Source organism: Sapajus apella, unplaced genomic scaffold (genome assembly GCF_009761245.1).
Source record: "Sapajus apella isolate SASKATOON/1434 unplaced genomic scaffold, GSC_monkey_1.0 scaffold3, whole genome shotgun sequence".
Taxonomy (NCBI): Eukaryota; Metazoa; Chordata; class Mammalia; order Primates; family Cebidae; genus Sapajus; species Sapajus apella.
In genome coordinates, this window is record NW_022436943.1 from 55,110,472 (window position 1) to 55,127,754 (window position 17,283).

The following is a 17,283-nucleotide window of genomic DNA, read 5'->3' on the forward strand; positions in this document are numbered from 1 at the left end:
GCACTTTGGGAGGCCGAGGCAGGTGGATCACGAGGTCAAGAGATCGAGACCATCCTGGTCAACATGGTGAAACCCCGTCTCTACTAAAACTACAAAAAAATTAGCTGGGCATGGTGGCACATGCCTGTAATCCCAGCTACTCAGGAGGCTGAGGCAGGAGAATTGCCTGAACCTAGGAGGCGGAGGTTGCGGTGAGCCGAGGTTGTGCCATTGCACTGCAGCCTGGGTAACAAGAGTGAAACTCTGTCTCCCAAAAAAAAAAAAAAAAAAAAAAAGAAATAGCTTTAATTGCAACATATGTTTCATGAAGTTCATTAAGAATTAAATTGAAGTCTTGCTTTTCTTTTAGGTAGTATTCTCACTTTAAACTTTTCCTATTGTTGAGGTTTCTAGAGGAAGAAAGCGTAATAAAATAAGGAATTTTAAAGTAATTTTTTGTTGTTATTTGCAGGCATTTAGATCATCACAAACTGTGGGATCCCAATGAATTTGCAGTGCACTGCTTTAAAATTATAATGTATTCCATTCAGGTAAGGTTTGATTATTTACTATATTTATATAAGCAATTTTGGTTCTTTATAGATAAGCACATTATCTAACAGATGTGGAGAGCTATAGGATGTAAATCATCGCTCTTAATTTAGCTCTTTTGTCTCATTAATTTTCCTTTGCTACTTATTTTCTTATTTGCGAAGATGAAAAATAGATCTAATCAAAAGAACTAAATAATTCTATCATGGTTCCCTTCAGCACCAAGACCAACACAGACAAACTTCTTGACAGTCTCCTGTTGTTTTTTAGGGGTTCTGAATTGACACAGGGATTTCTGATCTGATAGCCTACCTTTCCTATATGAGCCCTAAGCTTTGTATCTGGTCTCCATGTATACAACTGTCTAAATGAGTAGCTCTGGGCACTGAAGAGCTGAAGATTTGCCTGGAACTGCTGCTGGCCTTAGTGTGCACTCACCTTTCCAGATGCTTGCCTTTTTGTGGAATTCGGATTAAGGGACTTTCCTTTCCTGCCACTTTATCTGGATATCAGAAAGTCTTATATATAGCTGACCTTTGAATAACACAAGTTTCAACTGTGCAGGTTCACTTATAGTGTAGTTTTTTTTTTTCAACAAAAGGGAGATAAAAAATCTATTATTTGTTGAATTCAAAACCCCAAGTATATGGGGAGCTGATTTTTTCCATGCAAGGCCAACTGCAGAGATGGATTTCGGGCCTTGTTTTTGGTACCATTGACTTGGTATGGAGTGGGGCTGAAGCCCATCCCCAAGTATATCAAGGGAAAGCTTTAGTCTAGTATTGTACTATTGTTTTATGACAGGGCTTGGCAATTTGGGAAAACATGTGTAATATTTCTGGAAATGGTAGTACATACCAGAATAGGAATTTCTGTTTAATACTATCATTGTACAATTAAAACTTTGGATAGTTTTGATTGTTTTAATTGCCATTTGCATAAAATTGGTATAAAGTACTTAGAAGAGTGCCTGCTTCTGGTCACTTCTGAATGAAATGCTCTTTTGTCATTACTGTTACGTTCAATGTTATAGTCATATATTAGCTCAGGAGTCACCAATTGAAAAGTGGTAATAATAACTAATGCATATTGAGCTTTTTTCATACAATAGATACAATTTGGGTGCTTTATATAAATTAACTGCTTTAATTGCCCCAAGAATCCTATGAATAATTTTTATTATTTAAATATTATAGATGAGGGAAACTGAGTTACAGGGAGATTAAATAATTTCTGTCTTAATCTGAGAGCTATTTAGCTATTAAATCGTAGGGCCAGAATTCGAAATTGGGCTAGTTGACTACATGGCTTATGTATTTAATCACCACTGTATTATGTTGCTTCGTAAAGTGATTCATCTGTTAACATTGCCTTAAATATCAGTGTAAGGGCAAATTTTGCCATAAGTAAATGAAACCTTAGCACACGTGACTTCAATATACTGTGTAACATCTTCTCACTTTCCTTCCTTTCACTCCATATTCTTGTAACACATGATATCATTATTGAGTTGTTCTTCATAAGCAGAATGAACACATACCCTGGTTTGCGTAGTATGGTCATACTTTATGTGTAATTATTAACAATACTTCCTTCACTCTCTGTGGTGTCCTCATTTGGACAGTAAATCAAATGGCTACCTTACCTATAAAGGCAGACTAATAATTGCACAAGTTCACATATCAGAAGCACGCAGCTTCCTGAGCAAGAAGTTCAGTTTCAGGTTGTGTGTATGTGTCTTCCTGCCTAACATTCATCTATTTTAACATAGCTTTGAATGAAACAATGTAAAGATGAAAACACAAACTTAGTTTTTATTTTGGATGGTTTTAAAAGTAGATGTGTGTTATGACAAAAATTTGAGAAATACCTAGAGATGAAATCTGTTTCTTGATAGAGAAGAAGGGGAATTTTTGCTTTTCAGCAGAGTAGCCATTATGCATAGGGCACTTCTTTCTTATCAAACCACACATTCCAAAGTAAAGAAAGGTAACCTACCTGAAAACAGCGCAGAGGTGGCCTGTCTGAAGACAAGTACAGACAGGGAGATTCAGAGCCACAGATGTTCTTGACAACTTCGTGCAGGATAGTAGACCAGTCGTGACTCATGGGCATTTAAGTGTAGGTTTAAAAAACAAACAAAAAAACCTTGCTACTCTTAAAAAAAAAACGTATTCACGAGTTACAAATAAACATTTTTCTGGCTATGCTTTTTTTGTTTTAGGCGCTAACATTCACTATAGTTGATCAAATTTGTTTATATGTAATAAAATTGCCTTTGTTACTTGCACATCTTTTGATATCTCCTTGATTTAAATTTTGTCAGCTACACATTGATAATATTTTCATTTTGACAGTAGCTCTTGATTAGATGAGTCTTTTGACTGTTTAGCATTGTTAGGTGTCCATATTAAATAGTATTTAGCTTGGGTAAGGGAAAAGTACTGTGAATGTCATAATTTATGTTTTTTACAAATTTTTGATCTGTTATAAAATTATAAGTATATAAATGACCTTTGTGAAATTACGGAAAAATGTAAAGGTAATAAAAATTTCTCATAAATTGCTTCCTCAGAGGTGGCCAGTGTTAATCCTTGTATATATAATTCTAATTTACTTTTTAAAAACTATTTTGAATTTTATTAAACAAAGTATTGTACAATATGCTTCTTTTCACTCAGAGTATCATAAATATTTTCCAGCATCTCTGTTTATTCTTCAAAAGAATGACTTGGTATTGTGGCTATATATTGTCTCATAATATGACTACCATTCCCTAATTGGACATTTATGTGTCAGGTGTTTTTTTTTTTTTGATTCTTATGAATTCTGCCAAGTTGCATGTGCTTGTTCATACATCTTTGTACTGTTTTGTCTCCTGTAGGCTCAGTATTCTCACCATGTGATTCAGGAGATTCTAGGACACCTTGATGCTCGTAAAAAAGATGCTCCCCGGGTTCGGGCAGGTATTATTCAGGTTCTGTTAGAGGCTGTCGCCATTGCTGCTAAAGGTTCCATAGGTGAGTGCCAATAAATAAAATAAAATCGTACATTAATCTAGTTCAAAGTGTTCTTTCAGTAGTTATAACAGTGTATGCAAAACTCCTTAAGAATATTTCTACACCATTTTAGATGTACTATAAGTTTTTCTTGAAATTTGGGTTCATGCAATTATTTTCAGGCTTCTTTAGTGCACAGTTAAGTATTTTCCTCCCCGTCAATTCCTCCTCCCTTTTCTTCTAATAAAGGTTTTTGAGTATGGATTACATACTGAACATTGGGAGAATGCAGATACAAGAAACTCATAGTGTACTTATGGTTAGACAGCTCCACCTAATACTGTAATATGTGACCGGCTTTGATAACATAGTGTAAAAAAGCCAGGGTTTAGAGAAGGGAGGGAAAATGGATTAGCACGAGCAAAATTCATGTGGCCCATTTTGGGTAGAATGATAGTGCTAGTTTAGAAGTCAGAGAGCTGGCTTTAAAATTAGGTCATAACCAAATTGTGGACATCGTTCTTTAGCTGATTAATAGTCCTTAAAGATTTACTCTAATCTTCATGAGAAATGTGCTATAGGATAATTTTTCTGGCAGCAAAATAGGCACATTAGAAATAACAAGTTCCTGCCGTTGTTGTGTGCATGAGGGAAAGAACTTGCCCTTGCATGGGAGCAGTAGGAATGACAATGTCAGGTTGACAGGATATGATCATGGGGTAATGATAAGAGGAGATAGTTCAAAAATTGCGATATTTTACCTACATGTAACTACAAAAATGGAATAGTCCGTATTAGAAGTACGGAAGTTTGAAGGGAAATCTGGTTATGGTTTCTTTGCTTGAAAATCAAAGTAGAAATATATTATCTAATAAAATAGTCATCCCTCAGTATCTGCAGGGGATTGGTTTGAGAACCCTTGAGAATACCTAACTCTGTGGGTGCTCAAGTCCCGTATATAAAATGGCGTAGTGTTTACATATAACCAATGCACACCCTCCCGTATACTTCACATCATCTTTAGATTACTTAAAATACCTAATGCAGTGTAAATGCTATGTGAATAGTTGTTATACTGTATTGCTTTTTTGTTTGTGTTATTTTTTTTTATCCTGGGTCCCCCCCCCGTATATTTTCAACCCATAGTTGGTTGAACCTGTGAATCTAGAATTGCAGATATGGAGGACCAACTGTATTCTTTTGTTCTTTTATTGTCAAATAAAGGTGGGCATTTTGGATATGAATTTTCGATTTTATCTTGTAACTTATCTCAAGGAGTTAAAACAGGTTATTTAATTGGAAAGTTATTTAATTGGAAACATGAAATGAAACAATATGATACATTGAATCGTCACATTGATTAATGTCCACTAACACTACTAAGTGTGTTAGGTACTATGTGCTAGGCTCTATATATTTGAAGAGGCATTTAAACATGACTACCTTTCCTAAAGAAACTTGAATCAAGAGTAAAAGGCAGAAATGAAACCCTCTAATTAAAATAAGGTAGACAGAAGCAGTGAGAGAAACACATGCAGAAAATTTATAGAACAAAATGCAGAAAACAAATGCACGGTTAACCTGAATCTAATAAATTCGGTAGTTTGTCTCAATTGAAGCATATTCTCCCTTCTTCAGTCTCAAAAGATGCAAAATAAATATTTGATGCTTCTGTGAGCTATATTATATGATTTTGTGGATTTGTACCCAGCAAGTAAGTTAAATATTGTCCTAGTACACATTATTGTGACCAGATAAGAATAAATAGGCAGAAAGCTTTTGGTAATTCTTATATGCATGTACACATTTTGTAAGGGTGGAATCAGAGATTCAAACGGCAAGTTGCTCATAAATGCCCAGTAAAATTTGTTGGTATAATGAAGGGGCTTTCTTAATTATTACTTACTTACTCTTTTTTTAAAAAATGAAATAGTTTATAAATTATGGACTTTTGACTACTTAGAAAATTACAAAAAAAATCTGTGGAGAAATAAGATAATTGACTTTGAATATGCAATACTAGAAACATGTATCTTCTCACATAAGTGATCCTTTATAGGTCCAACAGTGCTGGAAGTCTTCAATACCCTTTTGAAGCATCTGCGTCTCAGTGTTGAATTTGAAGCAGATGATTTACAGGGGGGATCTGTAGGCAGTGCCAACTTAAACACAAGCTCCAAAGACAATGATGAGAAGATTGTGCAGAATGCTATCATCCAAACAATAGGTGAGTGCATTTCACTTTTCAAAACTATCATGTAAAGCAGTGATTTGAAAAGCTCTCACATAAGGTCCTGGACTATTACATTTGTTAAAGATGAATCATAGCTTAAACTTCTGAAAACTTTATTTTCTGAAAATAAGCAAGCATGAGAATGTAAGAACACTATATTGTCCCATTAAATCTGCAGAACACAAATTCATCTATTATTAACATTTTATGCCATTTACTTTTTCATTTGCTTTTACTCTTTCCTGCATCTCTTTCTCCCTTCTTTCTCTTCCTGTTTCTTTATGTGTGTATGTCTTTGTGTGTGTATGTATATGTAAGAATAAACACAAACACATGTATTTTTTTTATAAACCACAAGATACAGAAAGTTGCACACATCATGGCCTTTTACCACTAAATACTTCAATGTATTTTTCCAAAGAATAAATGTATGTTTTAATATAACCCAAGTAAAATTGTCAACATCACTAAATTTAATATTGATCCAGTACTTGAATCAACCTTTCATATTTCAGTTTTATTAGGTGACCCAGTAATGTCCTATACTGACTTTTTTCCTTGGGTCCAAGATTCAGTCTAGGATCATATATTGAGTTTAGTTGTAATATTTCTTTAGGTCCATTAGGGAGGAATGTTTCCATTATGACATGGACATTTCTTATGAGTAAAGTCCCCCTCCCACTTTTTTTTAAAATAGAAAGTACCTTATTTGGTTTTGTTTGGTGTTTCCTTGTGATTAAATTCAAGTTAAATATTCCTGGCTAGAATACTACATATGTGATATGTTCTTCTCAGATTAGCACATTCGAAGGTACACACTGTAACTTATCCTTCAAGTATAAGCAACATTATACTTGGTTAGTGACTGTAGTTAGATGCTGCAGTAAAGACAAGTGCAGACTACTTTATGTCCTTGTGGTAATAACTAATTTGTTTGGGACAGAAAGTCAGTGTCCAGTTTTGTGCAAGACTAGGAATGTATCTAGTTGGGTGCTTGAAAAGCTAAAGTAGCTTGTATGGAAGAAGTATGGAATAATAATAGCCTAGACTTTGGAAATAAATAACCCTTACCTCAAGCCCTAATGTTAGCTCTCTAATTTTTTGGTAAGAGTTCTTCTCTTAATGTCATTTCTACAAGAGGAAACTGAGACAAAAAATAGAACCTAGACTCATAAGGTTGTTTTGAGGATCCAAGTACAAAATAGTTTATTATTCCATAAATATGTATTCGGCAAGTGTTAACTAGAATAATGTACTTTATGGAGATGGAGTCATGTTAAAGTTATGAGATTATTGACTGCTAAAGTACATGATTGTTGGAAATGACTTTTACCCCTAGGTCCAATCGAAATAATGACTAGAACAGTTTGAGTTTGTATAAACAGACCATTAGCTCCAGTAATAGAAGCTGAACAGTTACATTGAAAAGTCAGCTTATTCTTAAAAAATACTAAAAATGCAGAAAGTTTCTGTAATGACTGCACTGAACTTTAAGAAACGAACATAACAGCCGTGATTTGATAGTGTGTTCCAATCCTTCTAAGAAATAAAAAACTTTTAAAGCGTTAGTAAATGATAATTAAATTTTATAAATCTTTTGTGACCAGGAAGTAAGTATCAGAAGCTACAGCAGATAAATTTAAAATATTCTCAGAAACTAGACTGGATAAGAAAAATGACAAGTTATTTACTTATTTTTTACATCAGTTGAATTACATATGTTGAATTCACAGGGGTAATCTATAAACTTGGCTTACTATAATGACACTCAAATATTTGAGCAATCCTGGAAAACCAGAATAGTGACCTAATTATTGACTTCTTTACTAGACAACGTGTAGCTAAAGTACCAGAACAATAATTTAGGCAAAATGTATGAACTATAGTTTCATCAGAAATACTACCAAAGTATTTTCCCCTTTTTAAAACTCCAGTCAACTCAAGTCAGTGCTGATTTGTCACTGTTATAACTATGTAAAAAAGACTTTGATATATTTATTATTTTATCTATCAGTCCATTATACTACACAGCTTATATGGTACATAACTAAATGATTTTGGGCACATGAAACTGTAATATCCTTTAATGTTACATGCAGCTTAAAGACTTGCCAGTGATTGTTTTACCACATTTTGAAAGCTTTGGCTAAAAATAATTTTGTATTATATGGAAAAGTAGACTTTTTCAGTTTCTAAAATTTATCCTAATACTCTCATAGGATTTTTTGGAAGTAACCTGCCAGATTATCAGAGGTCAGAAATCATGATGTTCATTATGGGGAAAGTACCTGTTTTTGGAACATCTACCCATACTTTGGATATCAGTCAACTAGGGTATGTTTTCAGACTGCAAATTTGAACTTAATCTTGAGTTACATTTTATCCTAAAGAAATCCAGAAAATGTTAAAAGTTTTGTTTTTTAAAATCAGTAATAAAATTCCTATGGAAAGCAGTTAGTATTATTATGACAGTAGATTGCTAAGCAATTGAATCAGCACTTTTATGCCTTTAGAATTATTTTCACCTTATAAATTCTCAGAGTTTCCATCTTTAAAAATTGTATTTGTTTGGCCTGGACGTTGTGTGTGTGCATACATATTTAGGGTGAAGCTTCAAGTTTTCTGTATAAATTTTAAAAATTAATATGTCAGGAATATTGGCTTATTACTAGAAATTTAGAACTGAAAGTGATAAAGATTATGTGCTCTGACCCCCTTATTTTATACATTTAATTTGATTTTATAACATGCTAAAATTTTTGTTTGTGAATGTTTTTGTTTTGTTAATTTAATAAGGAAGTAATAGTATCTTATTCAGCTTACATTTCTTTGACCATTTATTTTTTTTAAATTGTTCTTTCCTGTTTATTCATATTTGTTAAAGAGAGATACTCATCAATTATGTTTATAGTAATTATTTTCTCTCATTTAAGGTGTCTTAATTTGGGTTGTTTAGTTGTCTGTGTATATGATTTAATTTTCTTGTCATCACACACATAGGACTATTTGAGAGCCAATAACACATTTTTTTGTTTATATATTTAATTTTTTTAATTCACATGAAATTTACTTTGACATGTAAAGTGAGCCGTGACTTAAATTGTTATAAAAAATGAAGCCTACTTAGCTAGTAAGAATAGAATTTTAAAATCCAATAATTGAAGTAAATGAAGTAATATAAATGCTAATTAGTATAATAATTCCAGCCTTTTGTATATTTTAGGGATTTGGGAACCAGGAGGATTCAGATAATGTTGTTGAGATCTTTGCTTATGGTAAGGCATTTAAGACAAATAAAGGAAATACTTAACCTTAAATTACTGAAAAGAGTAATTGAATAGCTTTCTTTTCTTAATTAAGTTACTGTTTATGGTTAATATTTTATTATGTTCTTCATTTTAAAATTAGCCTATATTTTTTACTGATTATTCCTCATTTTTCCTGTCATTTTGTTTGATCATCATAATGATGAAACATAGAGAGGGCAGAAACTATTGCTGTCTTATAGATGAAAATATCTGGGCTCAGAGACTGTGAGTGGTAGGAGTTGATGAGGTCCACCAAAGTCGCTGGGTGAAAAAATAGAACTCAGACTTGAAATCCAAAGCTCTTTCAACATATGCTATTTCTCTCTCATACTTACCAAATAATCACTTCTGATTGGAAAAAATAATTTATTAAAATTAATAGTTGCCATTTAAAATTTGAAGTGGCTATAAATAGCTGAAAAGAAAAGGTAAACCCAGAATGAAAGGTCCTCTGGTATTTTCTAGTAATTGTACTCATATTTGATTCAAGTGCTCCTAGCATATATGTGTCCTTTTCAAATCAGTATCTTTCAGATTTATCCTAGAAATGTTTACATGATCTCATTTTTTTAAATGGGCTATCTCAGACCTAAGTGCAGAAATACCTTGCGTGGTTTTATTTTTAATTCTGTTTAATTCTGTTTATGGTGTTTGTCATATAGAAGTTTTGAATTCTAACATAGCCAAATTTATGAGCTTTTTTTCTGTGTGTTTTGTACTTCTCATTTGCATCTTATATAAGAACTCTATGCCTCCTCTGATGATATAAACACATTTGTTTATATTTTCTTACAGCAGTTTTAAAATTTTAGCCCTCTACATTTAGAATTTTAATCTGAAGTTTATGTTTACATGTGGTATGAAGCATAGATTTTCCTGGATGAGTTGACAGTTGTCCCACCAGCTTCCCAGCTGACTTATAAAACTACCTCCATCCTATAATAAATATCCAAATATAAATGTTAAATATTTCATGTATATTTATAATCCTGGAAATATGTTGAAATCTTCCACCTGTAATTTAATTTTATCATTTAAGCCTTTATTTATATTAAACAAATTCCCTAAATAAATTATTTTGTCTTGCCATCCTGATTATACCACATAGTCAACTGAATGAATATCTATATGATATGCTTAAAATGTTTAATAGTATTTAAGTATATTCTCTTTAAAAGTTTTAAATTTTGAAGATACTGATATACTTGTAAATGTCAAATCAAGTAACCAACAAAGTACAGCTTTCCAAAATGAAAATGTGTTCCTATTAACTAACTGCTTAATTTAACATGAAAAAATAATTTACAAATTTAAATTTAAAATTTGCAGGACTTACTTTTAATTTGCCACTTAAGTTCCTTATATCTGTTTTGTACTAACCTTAACCTCTCTGAGCCTCAGTTTCTCCTTATAAATGGAGATTCACTAGTATCTACCTTACAGAGGATGGTGAGGACAAAGTTAATACATATGCAGTGCTTAGAATCATGCCTAGCACATGGTAAATGTATGCTACTATTACCTTTATTCTCCTTATGAATGATGTTTTTGTAAATTCAGTATAATCCTTCATTACTTTGCACATTTCCTTTATGTCCTTTCTTCAGGCTTCTGTCCGTACTTTCTTTCCTAAGTTTATGGTACTTATAAAACAATATGAGAATTTTACAAAAAAAAGGACATGACAAAAGGTTATTTTCTTCCCAATAATCAGGTAACCTCTGGATACAAAGCAAAGACGATTGTTACTGCATTGCCGGGGTCTTTCCTGGATCCTTTGTTATCACCATCTCTCATGGAAGACTATGAACTGAGACAGTTGGTCTTGGAAGTAATGCATAATCTCATGGATCGCCATGATAATAGGGCAAAGCTTCGAGGTATCAGGTAATATGCCATTTTGAAATTGCTCTAATAATAGTGTTTTTATATTGGTAAATTTGTATATTTAAGTATTGTGATTTTAACAAATTTAGCATGTTTAGGTTTTATTAACCCAGAGTTTTATTTAATTGGTATTGAGATAATTTAATCATTAATATATATTAAGATAGCAAATGTTTGGAGGTCATATATGTACTCTTTAGAAGCAATTCAATAGTCATTACATACAGGCTTATCAAACTCCTAAGTATAAATATAATTTTCCATGTAAGATGTAATATTGTAAATAAATGTGCTATTCATTAAAAATGATATGTTGGTTGTCTCTAGAATAATACCAGATGTAGCTGACCTAAAGATAAAAAGAGAAAAAATCTGTAGACAAGACACAAGCTTCATGAAAAAGGTAAGACATCTTCTAAAATAAATAAATAAATGCCTAGTGTAAATTACAACCATTTGAATTGTTAGGTGGTTTTATATTGATCTGTAACCTTGAAATGAAACCATATAATTTTGAATTTGAAAGACCTCAAGATGCCATCCTCAGCCTCTCTCAAGTATAACATTCCTGGCACTGTCTCCTCCAGCCTGTGTTTAAACATTGTATTGTTGGACTACTGTAGTAGTTCTAAATTTCTTCTCTGAGTAAAATGTCTTCCTGTAATTCTTGCCCTGGCAATCCACTCCCACCAAAACACACATACTGATTCCTCTTTTAGTGGCTCTTTTATAGACAGCTTCAGGTTTCTGAAAATAGCTATCACTATCAAATAAATTAACTATGCTGAATATTTACTGTGTATTAGGCATTGTTTTCTACACTGTTTGGGATATAAAGATGAGTTGGGTAGGATCTCTGCCCCTGATAGTGGTTCTAGCTGGATTTTCATGATGTTAATTTAAGTTCTGTAGGTCTACTGGAAAATGACTGAAATCAGAAAATTAAATTTATGGTTATTTGCATATTGAGTAAACTTTTCTGTGCAGTTATTATTAGTCCAAAACTTGGGAATGTAGTATTTGCCAGACACTGAGTCAACATTGGAAGATACAATAACCATGACACTACCAACTGCCCTAATAGGGAATACAGTATTGCGGGCTAAGGGAGTCTGTTTTTAGAGGTGCAAGGAACAGGAGACAGAGCCCCACAGGAAATTAGGTGCAGAGACCTGTAATCTGTGTTCTATTTTGCCTCTTTACTAGACCAGGTTCTCTCCCTGACACCATCTTTAATGTTGCTGTCTCTACCATTACTGTCGATTGCTGTGATTCAAGTTAACTCCATTTTAAAACTTCATTTGAAAAATAATTTACAAAATATCACTCTTCCTAAATTAATATGATTCCTTGAATAAAATAATTATTTAAGTTAGGCTGCACTGTATATCAAAAAACTGGTTAATAAATAGGACAGATATATACTTCTCAATTTTTTTATTTCTTTATATCACCTTATTAATGAAAGAAGTTATTCTACATAACTGAGGAACTTTAAACAATTTTTTAAAATATTTTTAATTGACAAATTATAATTACATTTATGGGATACAATGTGATCTTTTGATTATATGTATATAATGTAGAAAGTTTAAATTGAGCTAATTAACATCCATCTTCTTGCTTACCTATCTTTTTAATGGTGACATATTTGAAATGTACTCTCAGTTATTTTGAAATATAAAATACACTAATATTGACTATAGTCACCCTGCTGTGCAATAAATAGATCTCAGAACTTAACAACTCCTCCCATCTGTCTGAAACCTTGTAACCTTTCATCAACAATCTCTTCATTCCCTCCTCCTTGCCCTCAGTCCCCACCTCTTGTTAACCACCATTCTCTACTTCTGTGAGTTCAACTTTTTTAGATTCTACCTGTAAGTGAGATTATGCAGTATTTTTTTCTGTGACTGACTTGTTTGACTTAGCGTAACATCCTCCAGGTTCATCCATATTGTCACAAATGAAAGAATTTTCCTCTAGTGAAAGGCTGAATAGTATTCCATCATATATATATGCCACATTTTCTTTATCCAGTCATCTGTTGATGGACACTTAGGCTGATTCCATACTGAGGAATTTTTAATCATTACTAATATGATGAATTTTGAAAACTCAATTGATTACTGATTTTTGAGTTTTTGACTGTGTGCAATTAAACAGTCATGAACATTCAGACTGGATATCATTTTATCTGTTAGGAGTTATAGAAATAATACTTCTGTGGTTAATTTTGCTAGTCAACCAATTTGAAAGGCTGTGATTTAGTGGCAAGATTAGACTGTTATTTCATGTTACATTTTGAATCCTTAAACTGTTCTCTGAATTAGTTATCCCTGTTTTATAATTTAAAATAAACTTTCCTAGCTAAGCATTTGTTATCATTAATGTAAACCATTCCTTTTTGGGTGTTTCTCTTTAGAAGCAATGTGTTCACATTTTTTTCCTTTGTCAGAATTTTTATTTTTATAACTTGACCCTATTTTGCATTTACCTTCCAATTTGTTTTATCAGTAAAAATGTTTGATTTTTCATATGAAACCTTAACTAGCAACTCAGGGAGGTTTCTGCAAAGACCTAAAGAAAAAAAAAAATGGGTTCTGTAGCCACAGGATGATAGATTGCCCTTTAGTTAAGAGAATCCTAGTTTAGCGTAGACAGTATATGTTCAATGTTAACATTGTGTGTTCAGGCAACTGTGTCTTAGATTACTACCCAGCCTAAAACTGTTCCATTTGAATTTTGTAGGGACATCTTATATATGGAGTCTGTTTGAAAAACAGTTTCAAGTGCTGGAATATTGGGAGGTATCACTTCACCTGTAATTTCCTCGTGAAGCGTATTCTTCCAGAGATAACAGTTGCCACCACTGAGTCTACAATTCAGTTTATAGTTTCTCTCCATGTGAAAGAGCTCTTGTTAATGTTTCACCAAATCAAGGAATTATGTAGAAAAAAAGTACTTTTTATTATGAAATATACTGGAATTATTACTTTAATTATTTTAAGGTGAACAACAGTATAACCAAAAGCGTCCCACCTGTTCTGTCCTATTCGTAACTCCACCCTCTCCCCTACAAGTAATCACTATCACTGCTCTGACTTGGATGGAAATTGACTCTTATGGACTTTTTTTTTTTTTTAACAGTTTTATTACCTAAATATACCTTAAATCCGTAAACTCTGCTATATTGTTTAGTTTTGCCAGTTTTTTGTAATTCGGGTGAAAGGAACCATACATTGCGTATTCTTTGATGTTTAGTTTTTTTTAAATTCAGCTCTATTTTGGTAAAATTCATCTGTGTGTGGCTTTATTAGTATTCCATTATCTGAATATACCACAAGTTTTGTTTTGTTGGCAGACATTTGAGTCGTTTCCAGTTAGTGAGTGTTATGAATAGTGCTACTATAAACATACTTTTACATTTGTTGTGCTGTATATAACTCCCATTTCTCCAAGGCCTGTAAGAGAGGAATTGCTGAGTAATAGGTTATATATTCTTCAAATTCACTAGATAATGCCATACCAATTTGTAAAGTCATTTGTATTTTTACATTACATATTACAGATTTTTTTATTTTATCTAATATGGTGGGTATGTAGTAGGTAATTTTTAAAAACAAATTTGAATTACTTAACCTGAAGTCTAAATTCTCACATATGGAAGCACCACTTTAATGTTTGTTAATGTTTAGCAACCATAGAATTCAGGAATATTCTTAGGTTTTGAGAGGACCGAATACATGAAGTTTTTTTTCCCACCCAAGTATAGAAACCATCTGTGTGTGTGTGAGAGAGCAGGAGAGACAAACTCTAGATTCAGAAAGGTGGAAGCCAAAATTACAACTTCAGAAATAAAGGAATCTGGTGGGTAGCTTTATATCTGTAGCCAAAGAAAACCTTACTAACACTATACCACAGATTTAAACACACTTACACAGTCACTGTCACAGCTGGAGAACTATACATCAGATACAGAACAGAGCAGAATGCATACTTGTTACAGACAAACTGGCTTCAGAAGAGTCTTTGCTCTTCTTTCCCAGCTTCTTCTAAAATGATCAGAAGAACCTTCTGAGAAATAGGCATGAAATATTAAGCCTAAAGTCTCTCCGCATGGGAAAAATGAGTGTTCTTAACCCTGGCTGCATATTATAACCACATGGGGAGCTTTATGCTCGAACAATACTAATGCTTGTGCTTTGCCACTGAGCAGTTACATCATATTAGAGGAGGGTGGACAGTGTGAGAAGTGGGGAGGGCAAGAGCATGGTGATCATTCCAGTTGTCCAGTGATTCCAGTGGACAGTTACAGTTGAGAGCTAATTGAGTTAATGTCACCATTGTGACTGGAAATGGCATTGCACTTATACTCAGGAATGCTTTCCTATCTAGGAAAGGCTTTAATAATCTTTATTAACATACTCAGATTAGCCTAGTTTAGGGGGAAACCTCTATGCAATACCAGGGGAATTTCTGTTAATAAGCTTTAGACTCACCTTCAGAGACTCCATGCCAAAATATAACAGAACCTGCAGATGCTGTTCTCTGAACAGCTAACCCACAGCACAAGGATTGTTCCCCAGTCAAGAGAGCCTGGGTGCATTTCCTCTCAGCACAGTGTTCTTTGCAATTGCTGAGGCTTTATTGCTAAAGTATCTCCCAGGATTCTGCCATCCATTTCACTTTTTTTCTCAAGTCAATCCATAATTTGCGTTTGTTTTTTCAAATTACTGTTAAAAAACATTTTCATTGTTAGCACAGGAACTATTTTTTACTTGTTATTTTTATTTAAGGTTTGTCTTCAATTCTAACATTGGTTTATAGTTGTATATTAGCATATTGATTGATGTTAGTCATTGGAATTTGACCATCTGATCATCAACTTAAATTTCATTTTCATGTTAAGCTATATAATAATATAGCTACATTGTAAAAGTGTATGCATGTGAACTCTGTCTTTTCTATATTTTAAGCAAAATTACCTTTTTCCTCTGTCTTTTCTCCTCAGAATGGGCAACAGCTATATCGTCACATATATTTGGGTTGTAAAGAGGAAGACAATGTTCAGAAAAACTATGAACTACTTTATACTTCTCTTGCTCTTATAACTATTGAACTTGCTAATGAAGAAGTAGTTATTGATCTCATTCGATTGGCCATTGCTTTACAGGTATGCTTTCATAACCGTTCACTGCAGAAAACATTTTTTTGTAAAGCAGACACCATCTTTGAAGTGTTGTCTTTATCTAAGGACTTGAATTTTAAAAGGGAGGTATCTACTTCTTAATCTAAAATATACAACACTATGATCACATTCTTCATTGATTCTTTTTACATATGTTGATTGAGCATCAGCTTGTATGCTAAATATCCTTCAAGGCCGTAGGGATACTGTGATGAAGAAGAAGAACCAGTTTCTGTACCCTCATTTCCTAGTGTGGAAGATAATCATAGTCTAGTGGGGAACATAGTCATTAAATAAGAATTACATATAGGCAGTTGTTTAATTAGGGTTGCGTAAGTGTTATGTAATAGAAGGACGGTATGCAGTGGCTGTATATGCATATGTGTGTGTATATATATGAGAACAAGAAAGGTTTCCTAAGGAAGAGAGTTTAAGTTGAAAAATTTAACACTCTTGTAAATAAACATTTATTTTCCTTTCAGAATTCTTTTAGAAAATAATTTCTGATAAAGTGGCATTTTTGTTAGCATTCCAGACTACCTGCAGTTTTCCAGTATAATCAGAGAAAATGCTGGTAGAGCATAAGAACTTGATCTCTCTAATGTGTTTGTTTCTTATTAAAGGACAGTGCAATTATCAATGAGGATAATTTGCCAATGTTCCATCGTTGTGGGATCATGGCACTAGTTGCAGCGTATCTCAACTTTGTCAGTCAGATGATAGCTGTCCCTGCATTTTGCCAGCATGTTAGCAAGGTAATGTATTTAGAAAAGTCCTTAAACTTGAATTTTGTACAACATGGCTAATTTTATTCCAATGATGATTATTTTTAACTTTGGTGATTATCAAATTAAGATAATTCTATAAAAATATTCAGCCAGTAAATTGAAACTACAGCTAAAACTGAGCTACTGTTTTTATATTTTCTTAGATGCCTGTTTTTTTATTAGAATTTTTTAATGTAGTGGTTAAATGGAATGTATGGTTTTCTTCTAGAATACCTCATGTGATTCGTTCTATGACGTTTTTTCCTTTGAGCCATTGTGAATCTTAGTATCTAAAGTTTCTTAAATTATACTCTTTTGTTGTCATTTATTCTAAACTACTTGAGGCAGATCTCAAAAGTTGAATAAC

At 32.9% G+C, this 17,283-nt stretch overlaps 1 protein-coding gene across 5 annotated transcripts in view; it reads left to right on the top strand.

Moving 5' to 3' along the window:
* Nucleotides 1–17,283, top strand: part of EFR3A (EFR3 homolog A) — a 103,825-nt gene that overhangs the window by 55,223 nt on the left and 31,319 nt on the right. For all 5 annotated transcript variants that reach the window (XM_032253708.1, XM_032253713.1, XM_032253734.1 and 2 more), the window contains exons 8-16: nt 452–530; nt 3,416–3,551; nt 5,590–5,757; nt 7,983–8,097; nt 8,987–9,038; nt 10,786–10,958; nt 11,286–11,361; nt 15,973–16,134; nt 16,773–16,904. In XM_032253708.1, coding sequence (XP_032109599.1) covers nt 452–530; nt 3,416–3,551; nt 5,590–5,757; nt 7,983–8,097; nt 8,987–9,038; nt 10,786–10,958; nt 11,286–11,361; nt 15,973–16,134; nt 16,773–16,904 — 1,093 coding nt within the window. The remainder of the gene's footprint in view (nt 1–451; nt 531–3,415; nt 3,552–5,589; nt 5,758–7,982; nt 8,098–8,986; nt 9,039–10,785; nt 10,959–11,285; nt 11,362–15,972; nt 16,135–16,772; nt 16,905–17,283) is intronic.